The sequence below is a fragment of the Zootoca vivipara genome, chromosome 5 (genome assembly GCF_965207765.1).
Source record: "Zootoca vivipara chromosome 5, rZooViv2.hap1.1, whole genome shotgun sequence".
Lineage (NCBI taxonomy): Eukaryota > Metazoa > Chordata > Lepidosauria > Squamata > Lacertidae > Zootoca > Zootoca vivipara.
In genome coordinates, this window is record NC_142588.1 from 90,884,051 (window position 1) to 90,908,555 (window position 24,505).

The 24,505-nt window shown below is 41.5% G+C and overlaps 1 protein-coding gene across 2 annotated transcripts in view; it reads right to left on the reverse strand.

Moving 5' to 3' along the window:
* The window catches only part of LOC118078447 (cytochrome P450 2J2), a 78,936-nt gene that overhangs the window by 11,764 nt on the left and 42,667 nt on the right, over positions 1-24,505 (reverse strand). For both annotated transcript variants that reach the window (XM_088669278.1, XM_060274306.2), the window contains exons 4-6: positions 15,147-15,296; positions 2,490-2,650; positions 1,185-1,361 (exon numbers count right to left, since the gene is read on the reverse strand). In XM_088669278.1, the coding sequence (XP_088525404.1) occupies positions 1,185-1,361; positions 2,490-2,650; positions 15,147-15,296 (488 nt within the window). The remainder of the gene's footprint in view (positions 1-1,184; positions 1,362-2,489; positions 2,651-15,146; positions 15,297-24,505) is intronic.

A 24,505-nucleotide genomic window follows, 5' to 3' on the forward strand; every position in this document is an offset into this window, starting at 1 on the left:
AAATCTTAAAATCAGTCCAAATGCATTCACCACATAATAGCGACAGGGCATTCTCAGCGTGCATGAAATTGTCTTGCCCCAATTTGGACTACCTATTACCCTTACCTGTTCACACATATTCTGTGCATTCCAATCACACCAAAAACAGTTAGTAAAAAGTAATAAGCAATATAAACATCATTATGTTTGTTCATAAAAATTGTTTCCTCGCATAAGAGTCGTGCCTTGGTTTTTCACCAAATAACCGTCGCAGCCCCCCTTTTTTGAAAAGAATAATTGGCATAAAGATCTGACAATTATGGTGAAATATGGTAATTACAGTGGAACCTCGGTTTAAGTACATAGTTGGTTCCAGAAGTCTGTACTTAACCTGAAGCAAACTTTCCCATTGAAAGTAATGGAAAGTGGATTAATCCGTTCTAGACGGGTCCGCAGAGTACTTAAACTGAAAGTACTCAAACTGAAGCTTACTTATAGAGAGGTATGACTGTACAACTAAATATATTTCACCATTCGTTTGTCATCATGATAAGCATTGTTCAAAGAGTGAAAGATGAAAATATATTTTTCCTTTCTAGTATATAAAGATGGCTGAGACAGGGATTTGAAGACATACCCTAGTTTAAGAGCATTTTGTTTAGGATTTTCTGTTTTCTAAGTCCACATTTGAATATCAGATGAACATCAATCCAAAATAATTTATGTATGGAAGGAATGCTCTAAAGCAGGCATGTCCAAAAGGTAGATAATGATATACCGGTATATCACTGGACATCTGCGGTAGATCACTAGTAGATCATTGGCTCCCTCCTAAAGAAGCTGAACAACTGTGGCTCCCCTAAAAAAAGCCTCAACATTTTACCTCCTCCCTGAAAAAACTCAACAACCCCAACCCCCCCCCCTGCCACCAAAGGGGGTAGATGACTGCGAGTTTTTAACTCTGTGAGTAGATCGCAGTCTCTTGGGAGTTGGCCACCCCTGCTCTAAAGCAAGACCCCTTAAATTTCCACTCCTTTAAGCTCACATTTCTTAACCATTTCTTTAGATGCTTATGATACTTTAAAGATACTGATGCTTAAAAGATACTGATGTCCAGTCAAGAGATTAGTAGTCACCTTTAACAGGGAATATAATGATTCCTTGGATGAGCATCATTCGGCTTCAAAGCAGATACTGGTACTTACTTTCTCCATCTGAAGTAGATAGTAATCAATGAGATCCTGTGGCTCATGCAGAGACTGATTCTCCTTATGCTTCTCTATCTCCTCCTTTGCAAATGAAAGCATAATCTCTGCACAGGATAAGGCCTTCTTGTGGGGCCCTGGGAGATGTTTCATGAGCCATGGGAGCGTTTCATAAAGCTAAAGCAAAGATAGCAGAAATGCTCCCATTACCATGAGGAAGCTTGGTCACACTGTTTGTGCTTTGGATTAGCACTTAAAAACATGATCTGCATTCTTCTTCAGGGCTAGCATATTAGTTTGAGTCTCCCTAAGAAGAAGGAGGTGTCTATAGCTTCTCTGGAATCCCACAATGATTGGATTCTGTGAATTATCCCTAGCTGAAAATGTGAAAGAAAATTATGGCTCAAAATATTTTTCCTTCTCCCAGGCATCATTCCAAAACTGGGCACAATCACAGGACCCCTCCAGGAACAAGTTAGTGGCCTTTTCTGGTAGGTGGAGAATAGGGATAGGGGGGAATTAAAGTAAGCTTGCATTTAAAAGCAAATTTAGCTAATACACAAATTGAAAGACAGCCATCGTTCAAAATGTACACTTCTCCTATTTTTAATTTATAATTTTATTTCTTAAATACCCCAATTCTCCAGTCAAGTACTTCTGATCTTTCATCTCAAAAAATTAAATCTTGAAGAAGGATGTTTTTTCTCCTTCCTTGTTTTTTCATTAATGATCAATTACTTACATTTTCAGAACACATAAGGAGCTAGAAAATAAAACTTGGACTAATATAAAGCAGTTAGAAACTGAGATATGAAAGCTCTGAGCTAAATGGCACCTTAAACCTAGATTATGGGTGCAGCAACGGAATGTTTAGGTGTGCCTTTTTAATAAAAAGAATACAAAGTTAAAATGAATGAACTGCAGCTAAAATCGTATATTCGTTTTTCACATGGTCTAGTCCTCACCTGAAGACTGCAGAAAACAAAGCCATGCTTCCCCTACCTGACCTATTCGGAAGGTCATTGTTCCATTTTTATCCCATCTTTCCTCCAAAGAGTCTTCTGTGGGGGACAAAGTATTCATACTCTCTCTTTTTTTATCTCAATGATAATCATGAGAAATGGATCAGGCTGTGAGATAGTAAGTGGCCCTTTTGTCAGATCAAGTTAAACCTTATCTCACTCCTCCAACTCTCTATCCTCTATCATAATAGATTCCAGAATACTGATTTGTGGTATTAAGGCCCTGATTTCTGGTATTAAGGGACACCAGTTTGGCTTAGTAGGAATGAAAATGACTACTCACAGTATGACAAAAAGTGCTGAAAAATTTTAGGACAAAATCCATGGCTTCTATCAGCTTCTGGAACCGTTCATCTTCAAGAGCAAACCGGTGCCCAAAAGCCACAGCACATATCACATTGGAGACTGAATTACTGATGAGCATGGAGGGGTCAAGTGGCTGTCCTGCAAAATAAAGTTATACTAATGTGAGTTCAGCTGCTCCTGTTCATACTGAGAGTGGGATTTCATGGTGGCCAAGAGAAACTGCTTGGATCCCTATTAGGAACCAAGAAAAGCATATCACATTCCTTTATAAAATGTACAGCGGTAGTACACAAATCTCCTTCATGGATCACTGCCTTGTCTTGGCGAAGGAGCTCCAATAACTCAGAGAAGCTATGAGCTATGCCATGCAGGGCCACCCACAATGGACAGGTCATAGTGGAGAGTTTTGATTAAATGTGATCCACCTGGAGCAGGAACTGGCAAGCCACTCCAGTATCCCTGCCAATAAAAGGAACAACTGGCAAGTTTGGCCTTGGAGTTCAAAACGGAGCAGGGCAAAGGCTAATAGAGTTCTGTCAAGAGAACAAGCTGGTCATAACAAACACTCTATTCCAACAACACAAGAGACAACTCTACACATGGACATCACCAGATGGGCAGCATCAAAATCAGATTGATTATATTCTCTGCAGCCAAAGATGGAGAAGCTCTACATCGTCAGCAAAAACAAGACCTGGAGCTGACTGTGGTTCAGATGATCAGCTTCTTACAGCAAAATTCCAGCTTAAACTGAAGAAAGTAGGAAAAACCACTGGGCCAGTGGTTATGAATACACAGTGGAAGTGAGGAACAGGTTTTTTTTTATATAAAGAAACTTTATTAGTATCAAAAAAGAAAAAACAATACAAACCAATAAAATCAATAAAAACATTTGTCTCATCTCATTGTTGAGCCCACTTCGTCCCTTTCCCCCCACCCCTCCCCTGTGCTTCTCATCCTGTTTCTAGCTTATCCTTATGTATTCCACTTATTCATTACATACCTTAATTCATTCCATAACACCAAAAGAAAAATATATATACATATTATATTAGCACAATTGTATATTCTCTTGGTAATTTATTTATGACAGAATTGTTAGACATCTAAGATTGTGTTTGGTTTTTCCAATTTATTCTTAATATAATTAATAAATGGTATCCAGATTTTTATGGTCTCCTCTGAATTTTTCCCTCTAATTTCTTCATGATTTTTCGCCAAGTTATAATAATTAAATAATTTTATTTGCCAATCTTCTTTACTTGGAATTTCCGTGGTTTTCCATTTTTTTGCAATTAATAACCTGGTGGCTGCTACCGCATAGCTAACTGTACATCTATCGCTTGGTTGGATGTCCTCAGGTATCATTCCAAGGAGGAACATTTCGGGGCTTTTCCTAAAGGAATACTTTAACATTTTCTTTAATTCATTATACAACATTTCCCAGAATTCTCTGATTACACTACAGTTCCACCACATGTGGATAAATGTTCCGACCTCCTTTCTACACCTCCAACATAGATTGCTGGTCCCTGGGTACATTTTAGACATTTTTAGTGGGGTCAAGTACTATCTATTTTGCATTTTCAGAATGTTTTCCTTAAGATCGTAATTGGGCGTGAAATTTGAATCTTTTTCCCATAGATTTTCCCATTTCTGCATTGGGATAGCTTTTCCCAGGTCTTGACCCCACTTAATCATAAAATCCTTCGTCATTTCTTCTTCAGTTCTCCATTTTAAAATTATCTGATATAAATTTTTTATATATTTGTTCTTATTCACTATTAATATTTCCTCTAATTTTGACATTTCCCCATCGAACCCCAATTTTTTGTCAATTTGCAGTCTTTGATTTATTTCAAAATATTGCAGCCAGGTGGTCAATAAGTGTTTTATTTCTGGAGTTCCGGTTCCGGTCGCAGGAATGGCTGACCCTTTTTCCATCTTTCCGACCTTCATAAGGAATTTGGCGGTTGCTAGGGGAGTAAATGGCAACCTCCCCACCTCTCCGGGGGTTACGGAGAGGGCCGCAGGCCCGCAGATGCCCCTAAACCCACCCCGACTGTTCAAGGGGCGGGGGGGCCAGGGCTGAAAGCACTTATGGAGGAGCGGAGCTCCCCGGACGCCGACCTGCGTAGCGGGATCTCCATGATCAAAGAAGATAATTGGGCTTAAATTCATGGACGTGCTTCAAAAAGGAAGGGCAGAAGCTCTGTTTATTGCCAAGGAATTTTCGCTGCTGAGCGTGAGGAGTGAGGGAGTATATCATCGGCAAGAAAGATTGATTGGGACGCCACGAGAAGGGAAGTGAGTCTTCTTTATTCTTTCATACACTCTACGAGTTATTTTATACCTTCCCGGACGTGATGTCCTGTTTGTTTGGAACAAATGAGAAATGGAACTTAACTGTGTGAGTTAGACTCTATAAAACTATTGATATGATATGGTTAGAAGCTGTAAAACTGTCGAAGAGAGGGCCCCCCCTCCAACTGGACAATTGAAGTGCGGCTGGAAGCGTTTGGATTTATGAGGTGTGACGCACTTGGAATTTGAACAGCGATCTGAAGTTAAGTTCAGCTATAGGGCAAGGAGAGCTATAAATCTGTTAAGAGTTTCTACATAATGTGACAGCTGTGCCTATGCCCGGAAAGCTGTAAATTTTACTATGATCGTCTGCAAAAAAACGTCGAGAAGAAAACGAAAGTGATCTGAGCTTTTCAAGATGGCGCTGTTTTGTGTTGAAAGACCTACGCAAGAAGAAAGCACTCCAGACAAAGAGGATTTATGGGGATTTAGGGGGAGGCCGGACTGATTAAAACTCACACAGGAGAATGAATATATGGGAAATCTCATTTGATGCTTATTTCAGCAGCGGTGGAAAAATCGGATGAATGGATGAAAGAAGAAAATATTTTAGTGACTGCAGGGGAAGATCGAGATTATCATGGATTATGAGTGACTATTTGGACTTTAGAATAAAGACGGCAGTAAGCAGTTGCGAGAAAACCCCAATTTTTTGAAGCATGGGAACTCCAAAATTGTATATGATTTGGTATAATATTCGGTTTAATTGATATGGATTTGTATAATTTGGAATAATGGATGTGACATAGTTGTATTTTAATTGGAAAATTAATAAAAATAGATTGTAAAAAAAAAAGTGTTTTATTTCTGCGTATTCTTTTAATTTTAGAATTCCCTCACTTTCTTCTAATAGAGATCTATAAGTGGGCCAATTACTATCCATGTTAGTTCTTTTAACAGCAACTAATTCTAGGGGTGAAAGCCACCAAGGGGTCTTTGGCTCAAAAAACCTTTTATATTTCTGCCACACTGAATACAGGGATTTCCTAATTATATTGAACATAAAGATGTTCTTTTTTTCTATTTTATCTTTCATTAAATAGCGGTGCTAGCCGAAAGCCAATCCTTGACCTTCCAAATCTAGAAGGTCTGTATTTTTAAGCTCCATCCACTCCTTAATCCATGCGATTGCGGCCGCGTCATGGTATATCTCGAGGTCAGGGAGACCGAAGCCTCCCCTGTCTCTATGATCTATCATAATTGTGTACTTCACCCTCGGTCTCTTCCCCTCCCAGATGAATTTCGTAATATCTTTTTTCCATTCATTAAAATTTTTATCTTTCCCTAGAATCGGTAAATTTTGAAATAAATAGTTCATTTTGGAGACAACACACATTTTAATTAAAGAGATTCGACCCAGTAATGATAATTTCAATTTTCTCCATTCTTCCATCTTTGCCTTTATCTTTTTCCACATTACTCTGTAATTTTCCTGTATCAAATCTATCCCCTTTATTGTTGTTTAAATGCCCAAATATTTCAATCTTTTATCAATTTTTAAACCTGTTTTTTCCTGGAGTTCCTGTTTTTCATTGATTTCCAAAATTTTTACCAGCATTTTAGTTTTTTCATAATTTATTTTCAGTCCCGCTAATCTGCCAAATTCATTGATTTTCTTTATTGCTGAGGGTATACTTTGAACTGGATCTTCAGTGGTTATGATTATATCATCTGCATATGCCTTTACTTTGAATTTTTTATTGCCAATTACTATTCCCTTAATGGTATCCTCTTCTCTTAAATTTTTTAATAAAATTTCCAAAGTCAATATAAAAAGAATGGGCGACAAAGGGCAGCCTTGCCTTGTGCCTCTTTCGATGTTTATTCTGTTGGTTAATCTCCCATTTATTAATATTTGGGCTCCTTGGGCTTTATAAATAGCTTTTATCGCTTTCTCCATGTATTCCCCTAAATTTAAATTTTCTATTGTTTTTATCATAAATGCCCAGGGGACTCTATCGAAAGCCTTTTCAGCATCAATAGATAGAAGGGCTGCCCGTTTGTCTCTTCTGTTTTCAAGGCATTCCAAAATATTTACTATATTTCTAATGTTGTCTTTTGTTGACCTTCCCTTCACAAATCCAACTTGGTCCTTGTGTATTAATTCTTCCAGGATTTTATTCAATCTATCTGCCAAGATTTTTGTGAATATCTTATAGTCCGAATTTAGGAGGGAAATCGGTCTATAGTTGGATGGTAAATCTGGGTCTGCTTCTGCTTTGGGTATTAATGTGATTTGTGCCTCTGTCCAAGATTTTGGAACCGTCCCTTTTGTCAATATTTTATTCATTAAATCTCTGAGTGGAGTTAATATTATTCCCTGAAATTCCCTGTAGTATTCTATATCTGGGCCTGGAGTCTTCCCTTTTTTCATAGATTTTATTGCTTCTATTATTTCCATTGATGTAATTTCTTTATTTAAAAATGTCATTTTTTCTAACGGAATTTTGGGAAGCTGGTATTTTTTAAAGAATTCATCAATCTCTTGGCTATCCGTCTCTTCTTTTTGATATAAGGATTCATAAAATTTATGAAATACTTTCATAATTTCCTCCGTCTTATCAAAGAATTTCTCCCCTGATTTAATTCTGCTTATTATTTTTTCATTTTCCCTCTTTTTAATCTGCCAACTCAATAATTTACTCGGTTTATTTGCCCATTCGAAATATTTATATCTCCAGAATTTTAATTTCCATTCCATCTCTTGGTCAATTATATTTGCAAATTCTGCCCTCAATAATTTTAATTCTTGTTCAATATTTTTATCATAATTTTTATGTAGGGATGTTTCTTTATTCCTTATATCTTGTACTAAATTTTCTTTCCTTAATTCCTCAGCTTTCTTAATTTTAGCTGCTTGTTCGATAAAGTGCCCATGCATGAAAGCTTTCCCAGCATCCCAGACTATATTTAGGTCTACCTCACCATTATTGTTTAATTGGAAATATTCCTTTAATTTTTTTAATCGCTTCTTGTTTTATATTTGTTTTTTTCAACATAAAAACATTTAGTCTCCAATTTCTTTCTTTTTGCCCTGCCTTTAATACTAAACTTATTGCATTGTGGTCTGATAATGTTCGGGGGTTGATTTCTACTTTTTGAGTTCTTAACACTATTTCTTTTGACGTCCAAATCATATCTATTCTACTTGCGGTCTGATGTCTAGCCGAAATGTGTGTGAATTCTTTTTTAATGGGGTTTTTATGTCTCCAAATGTCTAATAAATTTAAATTTCTAGTCATATTCATAAACTGCTTCGGTAATTTTTTCTTATATTTCTTCGTACCACTTCTGCTTTTATCATATTCCGGATCAATTATTCCATTCAGGTCCCCCATTATCATAATCTTATATTCATCATATTTCATTATTTGAGATTCTAATTTTTCAAAAAATGCTGTTTTACTCCCGTTTGGCGCGTAAAGGCCCACCCAGATCCACTGTTCACCTTCAATAATTGTCTTTATCATTACTATTCTACCATCATTGTCTGTCCATAAAACTTCTGGTTTCCATTTCTTCTTAACATAGAATACTACACCTCTTTTCTTTTTTGCTTCTGCCGTCGCAAATTCCATTCCTAATTTTTCATTCTTTAAAACCCTCAGATGTTTTTTATTTATATGTGTCTCTTGGAGACAGATGACATCAAAATTTTGTTTTTTTAATAGGTGTCCCACCCTATTCCGTTTTTTTTTTTGTTATTTAAGCCATTTATATTCCATGATATAATTCTTAAATCCATTTTCCTTTTATTAAGATTTTAGGCAAAGAAAAGGGGGAAAGAAGAGAGGGAAAAGAAAAAAAAAGAAAAAAGGGGGGAGGGGAAATAAGTGAAAGGGGAGAAAAAGGGAGGGAGGAAAAAGAAGAAGAAAGAAAAAAGGAAAGAGGGGAGGAGGGAGAGAAGGGGGAGGGGGTAGGAAAGGAAATACAAAAGAAGAAAGAAAAAAAAGGAAGAAAAAGGGGAAAAAAGCAAAAAGGGAAAAGAAAAAAAGGGGGGGCACAATAAGAAAAATTATTAAAAGGAAATCAAGTTAATTTCTATACTAAGCAGAACCAAGGAAACAAATCTTAATTTCTACATTTGTGCAGTTATGTAAAGATTACTTAAACAGTCATAATTGTTAAATTATTGAATAACTAGAACAACTGGTACCGTACATTCACTGAATAGGAGGGGATTAATGTTTACATGAAGGAGTTATATATATATTGTATGAATTGTTCTTTCCATTCATCCTTCTGTTTCCCCTTCCTCTTTCTCTTCTTCCTCTGGCGCTTCCTCTCCTTCTTCATCTTCTTTGCTGCTATGTTCTTCCTCCCTTTCTTCATCAGTCTTAGTTTGGTGTTGGTCTTTAATTAATTTCATTTTGTCTCCTCCCAGTTCCTGGGAGTAAGTTCTGAAGAATCTATCAGCCGCTTCTTGTGTATTAAACCTTCTCCATCTACCTTTAAATGCAAAGGCGATACCTTCAGGGTACTCCCATTTAAAAAAGACCTTTTTTGCGCTTAAGGCTTTTGCTAAGAACTGATACTTTTTCCTTTTGTTTATCAGCCTGGGGGGAATTTCTTTCATTATGATTATTTCAGTCCCATCCATCACGAATTTTTTCTTTCCCTTGGTTTTTAAAATTTTGTTTCTGAGCCACATTGTGGTAAACGTTGCTAAGCAATCTCCAGGCCAATTATTTGCTTTTCCCTTTTTGGAATTAATCCTGAAGGCTTCTTCCAGTCGGGTCTCGATGTCTAATTCCTCTAGATCTAGCCATTTCGCCAGCGCCACTATCAATCTTTTTTCAATGTCCTCATTAGGAATCTCCGGAATATTCCGGAACCTTAAAATCTTTTCTCTCATTTTCATTTGAAGCATAGCAAGAGCATCCTGCGTAGCTTCCCAGGCTTCCTTTTGGTCTTCCAAGTCTTTTTTCATTTTATCTAGGTCTTTTTTCCCTTCACGTCTTTCTTTGGAGAGGTTTTTCAGAGAGTTTTCCATTGTTTGGTTTTTTTCCTGCACCTCATGTATACTCTCTATTGCTTTGTTCGAAGTTTCCTCTACTTTGGCAATATGTTCTTTAATTTCTTGTTTATCTTTCTCATTTGAGTCCATTTTCCCTTCCATTTTTTCTACTTTATCTTCCAGGTTTATCAATCTGTCATTCATGTCTTTTTTCATTTCTGTGAGATCTTGTTTAATCTCTCCGATGTCGCTTTTTAGACTTAGAATTAGTTCTCTAAGATCCATGTCCTGCTCTGCTGTTGCTGAAGACACTCTTCTTTGGGAGTTGCTGGCTAAGTTTGCTTTATTCCCTTTATTCATGTTTTTTTTTAAATTTACCCGCACTGTCTCTTTTTATCCACTGGGTGTCACTCTTAAATCAGTTTCTCTAGGAGGGTGTTTATTATACTTGCAGCCTCCACTTTGTGTCGCTGTCTTGCAAGGGAGCCATCCGTTGTTCAGTTATTCTTTCTAAAATACTGCACACGTCACTTCTTGTTACTGTGTTGCCTTGTCTGCTTAGTCATAGTCTTTAGTGTGTCGTCGCCATTTTATTTCAAACACTTGGTTTGGGAGGGGAAGAAAGAGGGATTAAATTCAACTTTTAAAATGACCGGTACGGGGCTTAATGTAGCCCACTTTATTTCGTGCTGTCCTCACAGATCGTCTTCACTCCTACAATTTACAGTTCACAATTCCCAGCCCCAATTCTGTCCTGCATTGTATGAGTAATATACAGAATCAAAGCTCAAACAGGTCCTATTTTAAAAAGTTCTTGTTTCCCCTGCTTGCGAATACTTTGTTTCTCCCCAGTCAGCGTCTCCTGTATGCGCGATGTTTCGTTCTTTTGAGTCCTTCCCACTCCCCGCTTTTTCCTTTATACTTTTAGGGCAGTTTGAATTTGCTGGGGGGGATGATCTTCGTGCCAATCTCCTTCTGGTATCTTTTATTTTATCTTATTTACGCTCGGGGTTATCGTAGGGGTTGAATATTAAAAGGAGTTCTTTACCGTCGTGCACGCAGCTGGTTTCTCGGCTTGTGCTGGAAGCGTCTTGCCTCGTCTTAGTGCCCAGGTCTCTCCCCCTCCTTCTGCCGATTGCGAAGGTCTCCGGGAGAGCCTTTAGGGAACCGCCGACGTATCGGGTAGGAATCGCCTTCCCAGCCTTATTTGGGGGGTCGTTTGGCCGCGCGGGCCCCCCTTTTCTCCAGCAAGTATACTGGGAGTTACGGAGCTCCCGTTTTTGCCAGCTAGCGCTCCGCGGTCCGAACCGGAAGTCGGAAGTGAGGAACAGGTTTAAGGATTTAGATTTGGTGGACAGAGTGCCTGAAGAACTATGGATGGAGGCTCGTAGCAGAGTGCCAAAGAGTGCTCCAACTACCGCAAAATTGCACTCATTTCACACGCTAGCAAGGTTATGCTTAAAATTCTAAAAGGCAGGCCTAAGCAGTATGGGACTGAGAACTCCCAGAAGTGCAAGCTGGATTTCAAAGAGGCAGAGGAACCAGAGACCAAATTGCAAATTGCAAACATGCGCTGGATTATGGAGAAAGCTAGAGAGTTCCAGAAAAACATCTACTTCTGCTTCATTGACTATGCAAAACCATTTGACTGTGTCGACCACAGCAAACTATGGCAAGTTCTTAAAGAAATGGGAGTGCCTGATCATCTCATCTGTCTCCTGAGAAATCTCTATGTGGGACAAAAAGCTACAGTTAGAACTGGACATGGAATAACTGATTGGTTCAAAATTGGGAAAGGAGTACACCAAGGCTGTATATCGTCTTCCTGCTTATTTAATTTATGAATCCCAAGCTGGAATTAAGATTGCTGGAAGAAATATCAACAACCTCAGATATGCTAATGACACAACCTTGATGGCAGAAAGGGAGGCAGAAAGGGAGGAGGAATTAAAGAACCTTTTAATGAGGGTGAAAGAGGAGAGCACAAAATATGGTCTGAAGCTCAACATAAAAAACTAAGATCATGGCCACTGATCCCATCACCTCATGGCAAATAGAAGGGGAAGAAATGGAGGCAGTGAGAGATTTTACTTTCTTGGGTTACATGATCACTGCAGATGGTGACAGCAGTCACAAAATTCAAAGACACCTGCTTCTTGGGAGAAAAGCAATGACATACCTAGACAGCAGAGACATCACCTTGCCGACAAAGGTCTGTATAGTTAAAGCTATGGTTTTCCCAGTAGTGATGTATGGAAGTGAGAGCTGGACCATAAAGAAGGACTGATCGCCGAAGAATTGATGGTTTTGAATTATGATGCTGGAGGAGACTCTTGAGAGTCCCATGGACTGCAAGAAGATCAAACCTATCCATTTTGAAAGAAATCAGCCCTGAGTGCTCACTGGAAGGACAGATCCTGAAGCTGAGGCTCCAATACTTTGGCGACCTGATTAGGAGAGAAGACTCCCTGGAAAAGACCCTGATGTTGGGAAAGATGGAGGGCACAAGGAGAAGGGGAATAAAGAGGACGAGATGGTTGGACAGTGTTCTCGAAGCCACCAACATAGAATAGAATCATAGAATCATAGAGTTGGAAGAGACCACAAGGGCCATCCAGTCCAACCCCCTGCCAAGCAGGAAACACCATCAAAGCATTCCTGACAGATGGCTGTCAAGCCTCTGCTTAAAGACCTCCAAAGAAGGAGACTCCACCACACTCCTTGGCAGCAAATTCCACTGCCGAACAGCTCTTACTGTCAGGAAGTTCTTCCTAATGTTTAGGTGGAATTTTCTTTCTTGTAGTTTGAATCCGTTGCTCCGTGTCCGCTTCTCTGGAGCAGCAGAAAACAACCTTTCTCCCTCCTTTATATGACATCCTTTTATATATTTGAACATGGTTATCATATCACCCCTTAACCTTCTCTTCTCCAGGCTAAACATACCCAGCTCCCTAAGCCGTTCCTCATAAGGCATCGTTTCCAGGCCTTTGACCATTTTGGTTGCCCTCTTCTGGACACGTTCCAGCTTATCAGTATCCTTCTTGAACTGTGGTGCCCAGAACTGGACACAATACTCCAGGTGAGGTCTGACCAGAGCAGAATACAGTGGTACTATTACTTCCCTTGATCTAGATGCTATACTCCTATTGATGCAGCCCAGAATTGCATTGGCTTTTTTAGCTGCTGCATCACACTGCTGACTCATGTCAAGTTTGTGGTCAACCAAAACTCCTAGATCCTTTTCACATGTACTGCTCTCAAGCCAGGTGTCTCCCATCCTGTATCTGTGCCTTTCATTTTTTTTGCCCAAGTGTAGTACTTTACATTTCTCCTTGTTAAAATTCATCTTGTTTGCTTTGGCCCAGTTGTCTAATCTGTTAAGGTCATTCTGAAGTGTGATCCTGTCCTCTGGGGTGTTAGCCACCCCTCCCAACTTGGTGTCATCTGCAAACTTGCTCAGGATTCCCTCAAGCCCATCATCCAAGTCATTGATAAAGATGTTGAACAAGACTGGGCCCAAGACAGAACCCTGTGGCACCCCACTAGTCACTACTCTCCAGGATGAGGAGGAGCCATTGATGAGCACCCTTTGGGTTCGGTCAGTAAGCCAGCTACAAATCCACTGAATGGTAGCATTGTCTAGCCCACATTTTACCAGCTTCTTTACAAGAATATCATGGGGCACCTTGTCAAAGGCCTTGCTGAAATCAAGATAGGCTACATCCACAGCGTTCCCTTCATCTACCAGGCTTGTAATTCTGTCAAAAAATGAGATCAGATTAGTCTGACATGACTTATTTTTCAGGAACCCATGCTGACTTTTAGTGATCACAGAGTTTCTTTCTAGGTGCTCACAGACTGTTTGCTTAATGATCTGCTCTAGAATCTTTCCTGGTATTGATGTCAGGCTGACTGGGCGGTAATTGTTTGGGTCCTCTCTTTTCCCCTTTTTGAAAATAGGGACAACATTTGCCCTCCTCCAGTCTGCTGGAACTTCGCCTGTTCTCCAGGAATTTTCAAAGATTATTGCCAGTGGTTCTGAAATCACCTCTGCCAGTTCTTTTAATACTCTTGGATGTAGTTCATCTGGCCCTGGAGACTTGAATACATCTAAACTAGCCAAGTATTCTTGTACTACCTCCTTACTTATTCTGGGCTGTGTTTCCCCTGCTGAATCATCTGCTCCATATTCTTCAGGTCGGGCGTTGTTTTCTTTCTTGGAGAAGACTGAGGCAAAGAAGGCATTGAGGAGTTCTGCCCTTTCTCTGTCCCCTGTTTGCATTTCACCATCTTCTCCTCTGAGTGACCCCACTGTTTCCTTGTTTTTCCTTTTGCTACGGACATACCCATAAAAGCCCTTTTTGTTGCTTTTAACCTCTCTGGCGAGCCTGAGTTCATTCTGTGCTTTAGCTTTTCTGACTTTGTCTCTACACGTGCTGGCTATATGTTTGAATTCCTCTCTGGAGATTTCCCCCCTTTTCCATTTTTTGTACATATCCCTTTTAAATCTTAACTCAGTCAAAAGTTCTTTAGATAGCCAGCCTGGCTTCTTTAGGCACCTTCCATGTTTCCGTCTCATTGGTATTGCCTGAAGTTGTGCTTTTAATATCTCCCTTTTAACAAACTCCCAACCATCATGAACTCCCTTCCCTTTTAGTATTACTGTCCATGGGATTTCACCCAGCTTTTCCCTAAGTTTTCTGAAGTCGGCTTTTTTAAAGTCTAGAATTTGGACCTTAGTATGCTTGGTTGCTCCTTTCCGCTGGATAATAAACTCCAGAAGAGCATGGTCACTCCCACCTAATGATCCTGCCACTTCTACCCCACTAACCAAGTCATCACCATTGGTTAGGACCAGATCTAAAATGGCTGATCCTCTTGTTGCTTCTCCCACTTTCTGGACAATGAAGTTGTCTGCAAGGCCAGTGAGGAATCTGTTCGACCTTATGCTCTTGGCTGAGTTTGACATCCAACAAATATCAGGATAGTTGAAATCCCCCATTACTACTATCTCACTTCCTTTGGAATGCTTGGCCATCTGTTCCAGGAAGGCATCATCTGTGTCCTCAGTTTGGCTTGGGGATCTATAGTAAACTCCCACAATGAGGTCACTGTTGTTTTTCTCTCCCTTAATTTTGACCCAGATACTCTCAACATGAGTCTGACCAAACTGCGGGAGACAGTGGAAGACAGGAATGCCTGGCGTGCTCTGGTCCATGGGGTCACAAAGAGTGGGACACGACTAAACGACTAAACAAGTACACAAATATATCTTCATATGCTGGCTCAACACCATCACCCATCATCACATACCCTTTGAACGTGAAAAAACCTCCATGAGCTGATGGGCCTCCTCTGCTACTTGGTGCTCCATGCCTTTCTTACCCAGCCCCAGCTTCCGCATAGTAACTACACCAAAGCGTCTCTGTTGCCTCCAGGTGTGACCATTTGATAATGCAATACCTATGGAAAATCAATGAGAAATTATTACTTACAGAAATCAAAGAAAAAAGTTTCCATATTAACTAAGTAATGTTTACTTAAGTTCATGCCTATTCATGTAAGAGCTGCTTAGTCTTTGCAAAGCAGAGAATTACAAGATGCAGAAAGGATTCTGGGTACAATTTGGAAGGAATTTAGAGGAAAAATCCATCAAGCTTCTGGTGTTGCTATTGGGGGGAAATGGAAGTGGTTTCCTTTTTCTCTTGCTATATTTCCGTATAGGAAATGGCTTCGCAAGAAATCAAACTGGCCATAAAATAAAGAATATACAACAAGAAAAAAACCTATGGATTATTTTTTAAATATATCACTACAGCAGAGAATTTCTTGGGGCTGAAGATGGGAAAAAGTATCACCTAGCAAAACAAGGAACATCTGGATATTATCTGATATTATCCTAGAATATAGCTGCATATAATACTGGAATGAGTAATTGGTATATATATATATATATATATATATATATATAGGTAAAGGGACCCCTGACCATTAGGTCCAGTCACGGACGACTCCAGGGTTGCAGCGCTCATCTCTCTTTACTGGCTGAGGGAGCTTGCATACAGCTTCTGGGTCATGTGGCCAGCATGACTAAGCTGCTTCTGGCGAGCCAGAGCAGTGCACAGAAATGTTGTTTACCTTGCCACCAGAACAGTACCTACTTATCTACTTGCACTTTGACATGCTTTCAAACTGCTAGGTTGGCAGGAGCAGGGACCGAGCAATGGGAGCTCACCCTGTCACAGGGATTCGGACCGCTGACCTTCTGATCGGCAAGCCCTAGGCTCTGTGGTGCAACCCACATCCATACACACACACACACACACACACACACACACACACACACACACACACGAAGAATCAGAGGTTAAGAGTTAAGACCTACCTTTGAGAGATAGCTTTGCATTACTCTCTCTTTCTATTTTCCTTTTTTGTTTCTTATTTATTTATTGTAAAGGTGGTGTCACCCCTTCACATCACCGCGGCACAGTCAGCTTGATATTTACAGTCTTTATTACATATGTACAAGAAACAGCCTCAGTTCAGGATTATGTGTCTGAACCTGTTGAGTCAGATTTGGGGAGTGGCTTTCTTCCATTCCTGTGCCAAATTTTCCAAAATGGAGGTGTTCGAGATCTGAGGTTTATTTCCGGTATTACATTTAATTATTTATCTGAGTATTTATTATTAAATATATATCCCACTCATCCTCCCAGAGGAATCGAGGGCTGAAAAGAAGCAAAACTGAGAAAGATCTAAAATCAAAAGCTTATTGGAAGAGTATATACTGATCTCAAGTTGTATAGGCTGTTTGTTCAACCAGCACCTTGAACTTAGCTAATTGTCAGCCAGTGGCATAACATGCTGGCTATATCCTGCCCCCATGAGCAGTCAAGCCACTGCATTTTTTGCCAGGCCCTCCTTCAAGGGCAGCCCCAAATGCAGCACATTGTGTAATCCAGCCTGGAGGTAACCAGCGCATGGATGACAGTAATTAGGCTATCCTGATCCAGAAACTACTTTCGCTGTCTTACTAGCCAAAGCTGCCTTGCTAGCTGAAGCTGGTAGAAGGCACTAAGATCACCTGGGGCTCTAGCAGCCAAGATGGATCCAGGAGCACCCCTAGTCAATGAAGCTGTCCTCTCAGGAGGAATTCAACCCCATCCATAGCAGTAAACTGAACAATTGACTAGACTCTAATCACCATGCCCCCATTTCACCAGGATTCAGACTCACTTTATTGGCCCTCATCCAGTCCACCACCATAATCCAGCCCATGCAGGCACCAGTCCAGGGGCTCTCCAGATTCAGATATAATAGAGCAACAGAATGATATAATCATAGAACTGCAGAGTTACCCTGAGAGTCATGTGGTATGAAGAAGAAGAAGAAGAAGAAGAAGAAGAAGAAGAAGAAGAAGAAGAAGAAGAAGAAGAAGAAGAAGAAGAAGAAGAAGAAGAAGAAGAATAGTAGTTTGGATTTGATATCCTACTTTATCACTACCCGAAGGAGTCTCAAAGCGGCTAACAATCTCCTTTCCCCTCCTCCCCCACAACAGACACCCTGTGAGGTGGGTGGGGCTGAGAGACTTCAAAGAAGTGTGACTAGCCCAAGGTCACCCAGCAGCTGTATGTGGAGTAGGGTGGGTCATAAAAAACTTTTTTTTGGAAAATGTTTCCTCCCTTGATCTTATATCAGGTGTATGGTATAACCATAGTCAAATTTCAAATTTGGGACAAATCGGTTAATATTTAGACCCTGCTCCTACAGATTGAAATTTTGCCTCACTACAAGTCATGAAAACGTAGGAATTTGACTCATTTACTCTCTGTATGTTAAATTGTGACCTAATAAACATAAATTTTAGGTTTTATCTAGAGCAATAATAGTTGCATACTATTATTTTCTGCAATATTATTTATTTAAGATAAAACATGTTGATAATTTACATGAAAAACCAATGTTTTTGAACAAATTATATGGAACAATTAAGCAAACGGTGTACTAAACAAGTAAACATAAACATTAAACAATAAAACACCACTCATATTATGTGTTGCATCAAAACATCACATTATACTTAATTACTTAAGTATAAATTGTACTAAGTACTAAATTGTACAATTACATTTTGTGTAATTAATAAAATTATGCCTTATGCAATATTATACATTGTACATTTACACCATATTATATCATGCTAAAAATATGCTTTTATGCCTTACACTAAACGTCTATTTTGGTGCAAAGTCCTTATTTGTCTCTTGTTTTGGGAATTTAGAGCGATTGTTCATTGTCGTTTTGATGGTAGCATCACGTCTTTTCTCTCCAATAACTATCCTAGATGCTCTACTAACCCCCTTCACTGCACGTTCAACCATTTGCAAATGGCACTTGAATTTTGGAATTGTTAATGGAGTGGTCACAATATTTAACAGTTCATTGTTTGTCATGTTCCTGATGGTTGGTGGCTCATGTGTCAGTTTCCAACCATTTTATCATTTGTTCCATACAGCCGGCAGATACGACAGGCACTAGTGAGCCACCTGCTATGGCTGCATGGGCCAATTCTGAACAGCTGTAAGTCACTGCTGAATTCTCCAGAGATGAGTGCAGATGTAATTTGCCACAAATACTTTTTGTCAGTAGATAGATTTTTCCAAACTACTTATGGCATTTCTGGGATTGAATCTGATTGTGCAAAGCATTTATATTCAACAACTGGCAAATCGGTGACACTGGGCAGTAATTTCCCAATATGCCCTGAAAAGGTGTTAGCCCCAGATGTGGGTCCATCTATTTCAATGATGAGATGTGGTAGAGGCAGTTCATTGGCAGGAAGGAGGCAAATATTCCATTGCAATGGCTGGCCAATGTCTATTTCAATAAGATGGATAATTCCTCCCAGGGCACCTATGTTTGTGTTTGTCCCATCACAAGCAACTGCTGCAAGTTGACTCATACTAGGTCTTTTTCTCTGAGAAATGAGTTAAGAGAATTTGCAATAGATTTCACCTTGCTATCAACCGGTGTAACATGACCACCAATGTAATTTCCATCAGGCAATGAAACAATTGAAATATGCTCCTCTGTTAAATTTTATTACACAAAATGTAAGCACTTAGTACAATTTATACTTAAGTAATTAAGTATAATGTGATGTTTTGATGCATCACATAATATGAGTGGTGTTTTATTGTTTATTGTTTATGTTTACTTGTTTAGTACACCATTTGCTTAATTGTTCCATATAATTTGTTCAAAAACATAGGTTTTTCATGTAAATTATCAACATGTTTTATCTTAAATAAATAAATATTGCATAAAATAATAGTATGCAACTATTATTGCTCTACATAAAATCTAAAATTTATGTTTATTAGTTCACAATTTAACATACAGAGAGTAAATGAGTCAAATTCCTATGTTTTCATCACTCGTAGTGAGGCAAAATTTCAATCTGTAGGAGCAGGGTCTAAATATTAACCGATTTGTCCCAAATATGAAATTTGACTGTTTATACCATACGCCTGATATAAGATCAAGGGAGGAATCATTTTCCAAAAAAAGTTTTTTATGACCCACCCTAATGTGGAGGAGCGGAGACGCGAACCCGGTTCCCCAGATTACGAGTCTACCGCTCTCCAGTGTATTTAGCTGTGTATCTTTGCCTCTTACTGTCACGGTCCGGTCGGCGGGCGTCAGGACCAGAGGCAAGATGGTGGTGTAGAAGCAGGAACAGGTGCAGGGCTGAGGGTCCAGCAGCAGGCAGTCGGAGGGTCAAGGAGCAAGACAGAGGCAAAGGTCTGGGAGTCAAGGAGCAAGGCGTCGGCAAAGCGAAGGTCCAAGGAGCAAGGCGAAGGCTCAAGGAACAAGAAGCAAGGCGAAGGTTCAAGGAACAAGAAGCAAGGCGAAGGTCCAAGGGTCAAGGAGCAAGGCGTCGGCAAGGCAAGGGTCCACGGAGCAAGGATCAAGACTTTGGCAAGGCAAGAGTCCACGGAGCAAGGATCAAGACGTCGGCAAGGCAAGGGTCCATGGAGCAAGGATCAAGACGTCGGCAAGGCAAGGGTCCACGGAGCAAGGATCAAGACGTCGGCAAGGCAAGGGTCCACGGAGCAAGGATCAAGACGTCGGCAAGGCAAGGGTCCACGGAGCAAGGATCAAGACGTCGGCAAGGCAAGGGTCCACGGAGCAAGGATCAAGAGGCCAGATGCAACCAGGCAGGGATAGCGTTGCTGTGGCAAAGAGCTGAAGGGAAATGCTGGGCTTTTATCCCTCCCAGCTCCTGCCACCAGGTGCAGTGAGGTATCAAGTGGCCTCACCTGAGTGGCCACTCCTTGCTTCTCCAGCACAAGCTGAGGCAGGCCCCAGTCCTGGAAAGCACTACAGGCCCCAGAGCCTGACTCCTGCCCATACTCCTGACACTTACAAAATTCCTAGTCCTTGTAACCTGTGCCGTGAAGTAGCCAATCACGCAAAGCCCATTGTGTAAATAATGTATATAAGCAGATGGTTTTGGGGAAAAGGGCATTCTTCTCTTCTTCTCCTTGATGGCTACGAGCTGGATAAAGAGCATGAAATTCATAGAATCATAGAATCATAGAGTTGGAAGAGACCACAAGAGCCATCCAGTCCGACCCCCTGCCGAGCAGAAAACACCATCAAAGCATTATTGACATATGCCTGTCAAGCCTCTGCTTAAAGACCTCCAAAGAAGGAGACTCCACCACACTCCTTGGTAGCAAATTCCACTGCCGAACAGCTCTTACTGTCAGGAAGTTCTTCCTAATGTTTAGGTGGAATCTTCTTTCTTGTAATTTGAATCCATTGCTCCGTGTCTGCTTCTCTGGAGCAGCAGAAAACAATCTTTCTCCCTCCTCTATATGACATCCTTTTATATATTTGAACATGGCTATCATATCACCCCTTAACCTTCTCTTCTCCAGGCAAAACATACCCAGCTCCCTAAGCCGTTCCTCATAAGGCATCGTTTCCAGGCCTTTGACCATTTTGGTTGCCCCCTGCTGGACACGTTCCAGCTCGCTCGTCAGTATCCTTCTTAAACTGTGGTGCCCAGAACTGGACACAGTACTCCAGGTGAGGTCTGACCAGAGCAGAATACAGTGGTACTATTACTTCCCTTGATCTAGATGCTATACTCCTATTGATGCAGCCCAGAATTGCATTGGCTTTTTTAGCTGCTGCATCACACTGCTGACTCATGTCAAGTTTGTGGTCTACCAAGACTCCTAGATCCTTTTCACATGTACTGCTCTCAAGCCAGGTGTCTCCCATTCTGTATCTGTGCCTTTCATTTTTTTTGCCCAAGTGTAGTACTTTACATTTCTCCTTGTTAAAATTCTTCTTGTTTGCTTTGGCCCAGTTGTCTAATCTGTTAAGGTCATTTTGAAGTGTGATCCTGTCCTCTGGGGTATTAGCCACCCCTCCCAATTTGATGTCATCTGCAAACTTGATCAGGATGCCCTCAAACCCATCATCCAAGTCACTGATAAAGATGTTGAATAAGACTGGGCCCAAGACAGAACCCTGTGGCACCCCACTAGTCACTACTCTCCAGGATGAGAAGGAGCCATTGATGAGCACCCTTTGGGTTCGGTCAGCCAGCCAGTTACAAATCCACTGAATGGTAGCATTGTCTAGCCCGCATTTTACCAGCTTCTTTACAAGAATATCATGGGGCATCTTGTCAAACGCCTTGCTGAAATCAAGATAGGCTACATCCACAGCGTTCCCTTCATCTACCAGGCTTGTAATTCTGTCAAAAAATGAGATCAGATTAGTCTGACATGAATTATTTTTCAGAAACCCATGCTGACTTTTAGTGATCACAGCGTTTCTTTCTAGGTGCTCACAGACCGTTTGCTTAATGATCTGCTCTAGAATCTTTCCAGGTATTGATGTCAGGCTGACTGGGCGGTAATTGTTTGGGTCCTCTCTTTTCCCCCTTTTGAAAATAGGGACAACATTTGCCCTCCTCCAGTCTGCTGGAACTTCGCCTGTTCTCCAGGAATTTTCAAAGATTATTGCCAGTGGTTCTGAAATCACCTCTGCCAGTTCTTTTAATACTCTTGGATGTAGTTCATCTGGCCCTGGAGACTTTAATACATCTAAACTAGCCAATTATTCTCGTACTACCTCCTTACTTATTCTGGGCTGTGTTTCCCCTGCTGAATGATCGGCTCCATATTCTTCAGGTCGGGCATTGTTTTCTTTTTTGGAGAAGACTGAGGCAAAGAAGGCATTGAGGAGTTCTGCCCTTTCTCTATCCCCTGTTCGCATTTCACCATCTCCTCCTCTAAGTGACCCCACTGTTTCCTTGTTCTTCCTTTTGCTACGGACATACCCATAAAGGCCCTTTTTGTTGCTTTTAACCTCTCTAGCAAGCCTGAGTTCATTCTGTGCTTTAGCTTTTCTGACTTTGTCTCTACACGTGCTGGCTATTTGTTTGAATTTCTCTCTGGTGATTTCCCCCTTTTTCCATGTGTTGTACATATCCCTTTTAAATCTTAACTCAGTTAAAAGTTCTTTAGATAGCCACCCTGGCTTTTTTAGGCACCTTCCATGTTTCCATCTCATTGGTATTGCCTGAAGTTGTGCAATTAATATCTCCCTTTTAACAAACTCTCAACCATCATGAACTCCCTTCCCTTTTAGTATTTTTGTCAATGAGATCTCACCGAGCATTTACCTAAGTTTTCTGAAGTCTAGGATTTGAGTCTTAGTATACTTGGTTGCTCCTTTCCGCTGAATAATAAACTCCAGAAGAGCATGATCACTCCCACCTAATGATCCTGCCACTTCTACCCCACTAACCAGGTCATCACTATTGGTTAGGACCAGATGTAAAATGGCTGATCCTCTTGTTGCTTCTCCCACTTTCTGGACAATGAAATTGTCCGCAAGGCCAGTGAGGAATCTGTTCGACCTTATGCTGTTGGCTGAGTTTGACATCCAACAAATATCAGGATAGTTGAAATCCCCCATTACTACTATCTCACTTCCTTTCTGTCACGGTCCGGTCGACAGGCGGTTGAAGCCCTGGCTGAGGACATCAGGACCAGAGGCAAGATGGTGGTGTAGAAGCAGGAACAGGTGCAGGGCTGAGGGTCCAGCAGCAGGCAGTTGCAGGGTCAAGGAGCCAGGTGGAGGCGAAGGTCTGGGGGGGTCGAGGATCAAGGTGTCGGCAAGGCAAGGGTCCAAGGAGCAAGGGGCCACATGCAACCAGGCAGGGTTAGCGTTGCTGTGGCAAAGAGCTGCAGGGAAATGCTGAGCTTTTATCGCTCCCAGCTCCTGCCACCAGGTGCAGTGAGGTATCAAGTGGCCTCACCTGAGTGGCCACTCCTTGCTTCTCCAGCACAAGCTGAGGCAGGCCCCAGTCCTGTAAAGCACTACAGGTCCCAGAACCTGACTCCTGCCCATACTCCGAATTGTCATCCCCGGAGTCCGAGTCCCTCCGGGAAAGCGCGTCCGCCTTCCCATTCTGAGCAGCGGGGCGGTAGGCGATCTGGAAATTATAGCATGTGAAGAACAAGGCCCAACGTGCTTGGCGTGGCTTTAGGCATTTCATGGCCTGGAAATGCTCAAGGTTCCAATGATCTGTGAGGAACTGAACTGGATGCAGAGCCCCTTCCAGCAGGTGGCGCCATTCCTCAAATGCCACTTTAATTGCAAGGAGTTCCCGCTCCCAAATATCATAGTTTCGTTCCGCAGAAGTGAGTTGCCGGGAAAAGAAGGCGCAGGTGTGAAGCAACTTCTGTGCCCCCTGTCGTTGCGATAACACAGCCCCGATTGCCCTGTCTGAGGCATCTGCCTCGAGCACAAAAGGGAGCTGGGTGTCCGGATGGGCCAGAATGGGAGCAGATGTGAAAGCCTCCTTCAAGAAGTCAAAAGCCTCTTGCGCAGCCGGTGTCCACTGGAACGTTGCATCCTTTCGGACCAGGGTGCAAATGGGAGCAACCACATGTGAAAAGCCCTGAATGAAGCGGCGATAGAAATTGGCAAACCCAATGAACCGTTGGACCCCCTTAATATCTTTGGGGGGACTCCAATCCAGCACCGCCTGCACCTTTCTGGGATCCATCTGGAGACCTGCAGGAGAGATGATTTATCCCAGGAACTCCATGCGCTACTGGTGAAAGGCACACTTTTCCAGCTTGGCATACAGCCTGTGCTGCCGAAGTCACTGCAGGACCAGGCGGACATGCTGGTGATGCTCCTCTAGAGATGTGGAGAAAATCAAGATATCGTCCAAATACGCGACTACGAACCGGTCCAGCAAGTCACGCAGGACGTCATTCACAAAGTGCTGGAACGTAGCTGGCGCGTTGCACAGTCCGAAAGGCATGACCCGGTACTCAAAATGGCCATACCGATTCCGGAACACGGTTTTCCACTCGTCTCCCTCCCGGATCCTAACCAGGTTGTACGCCCCACGTAAGTCTAATTTCGTAAAGACCTTCGCACCCTGCAGCCGCTCGAACAGTTCTGGAATTAAGGGTAGAGGGTAGCGATTCTTGATGGTCACCTGATTCAGCTTCCAGTAGTCAATGCACGGACGCAGCCCACCATCCTTCTTCTTGACAAAGAAGATGGGGGCCCCAGCGGGGGAAGTAGAGGGACGAATGAACCCCCTGGCCAGAGTCCAGGTACTC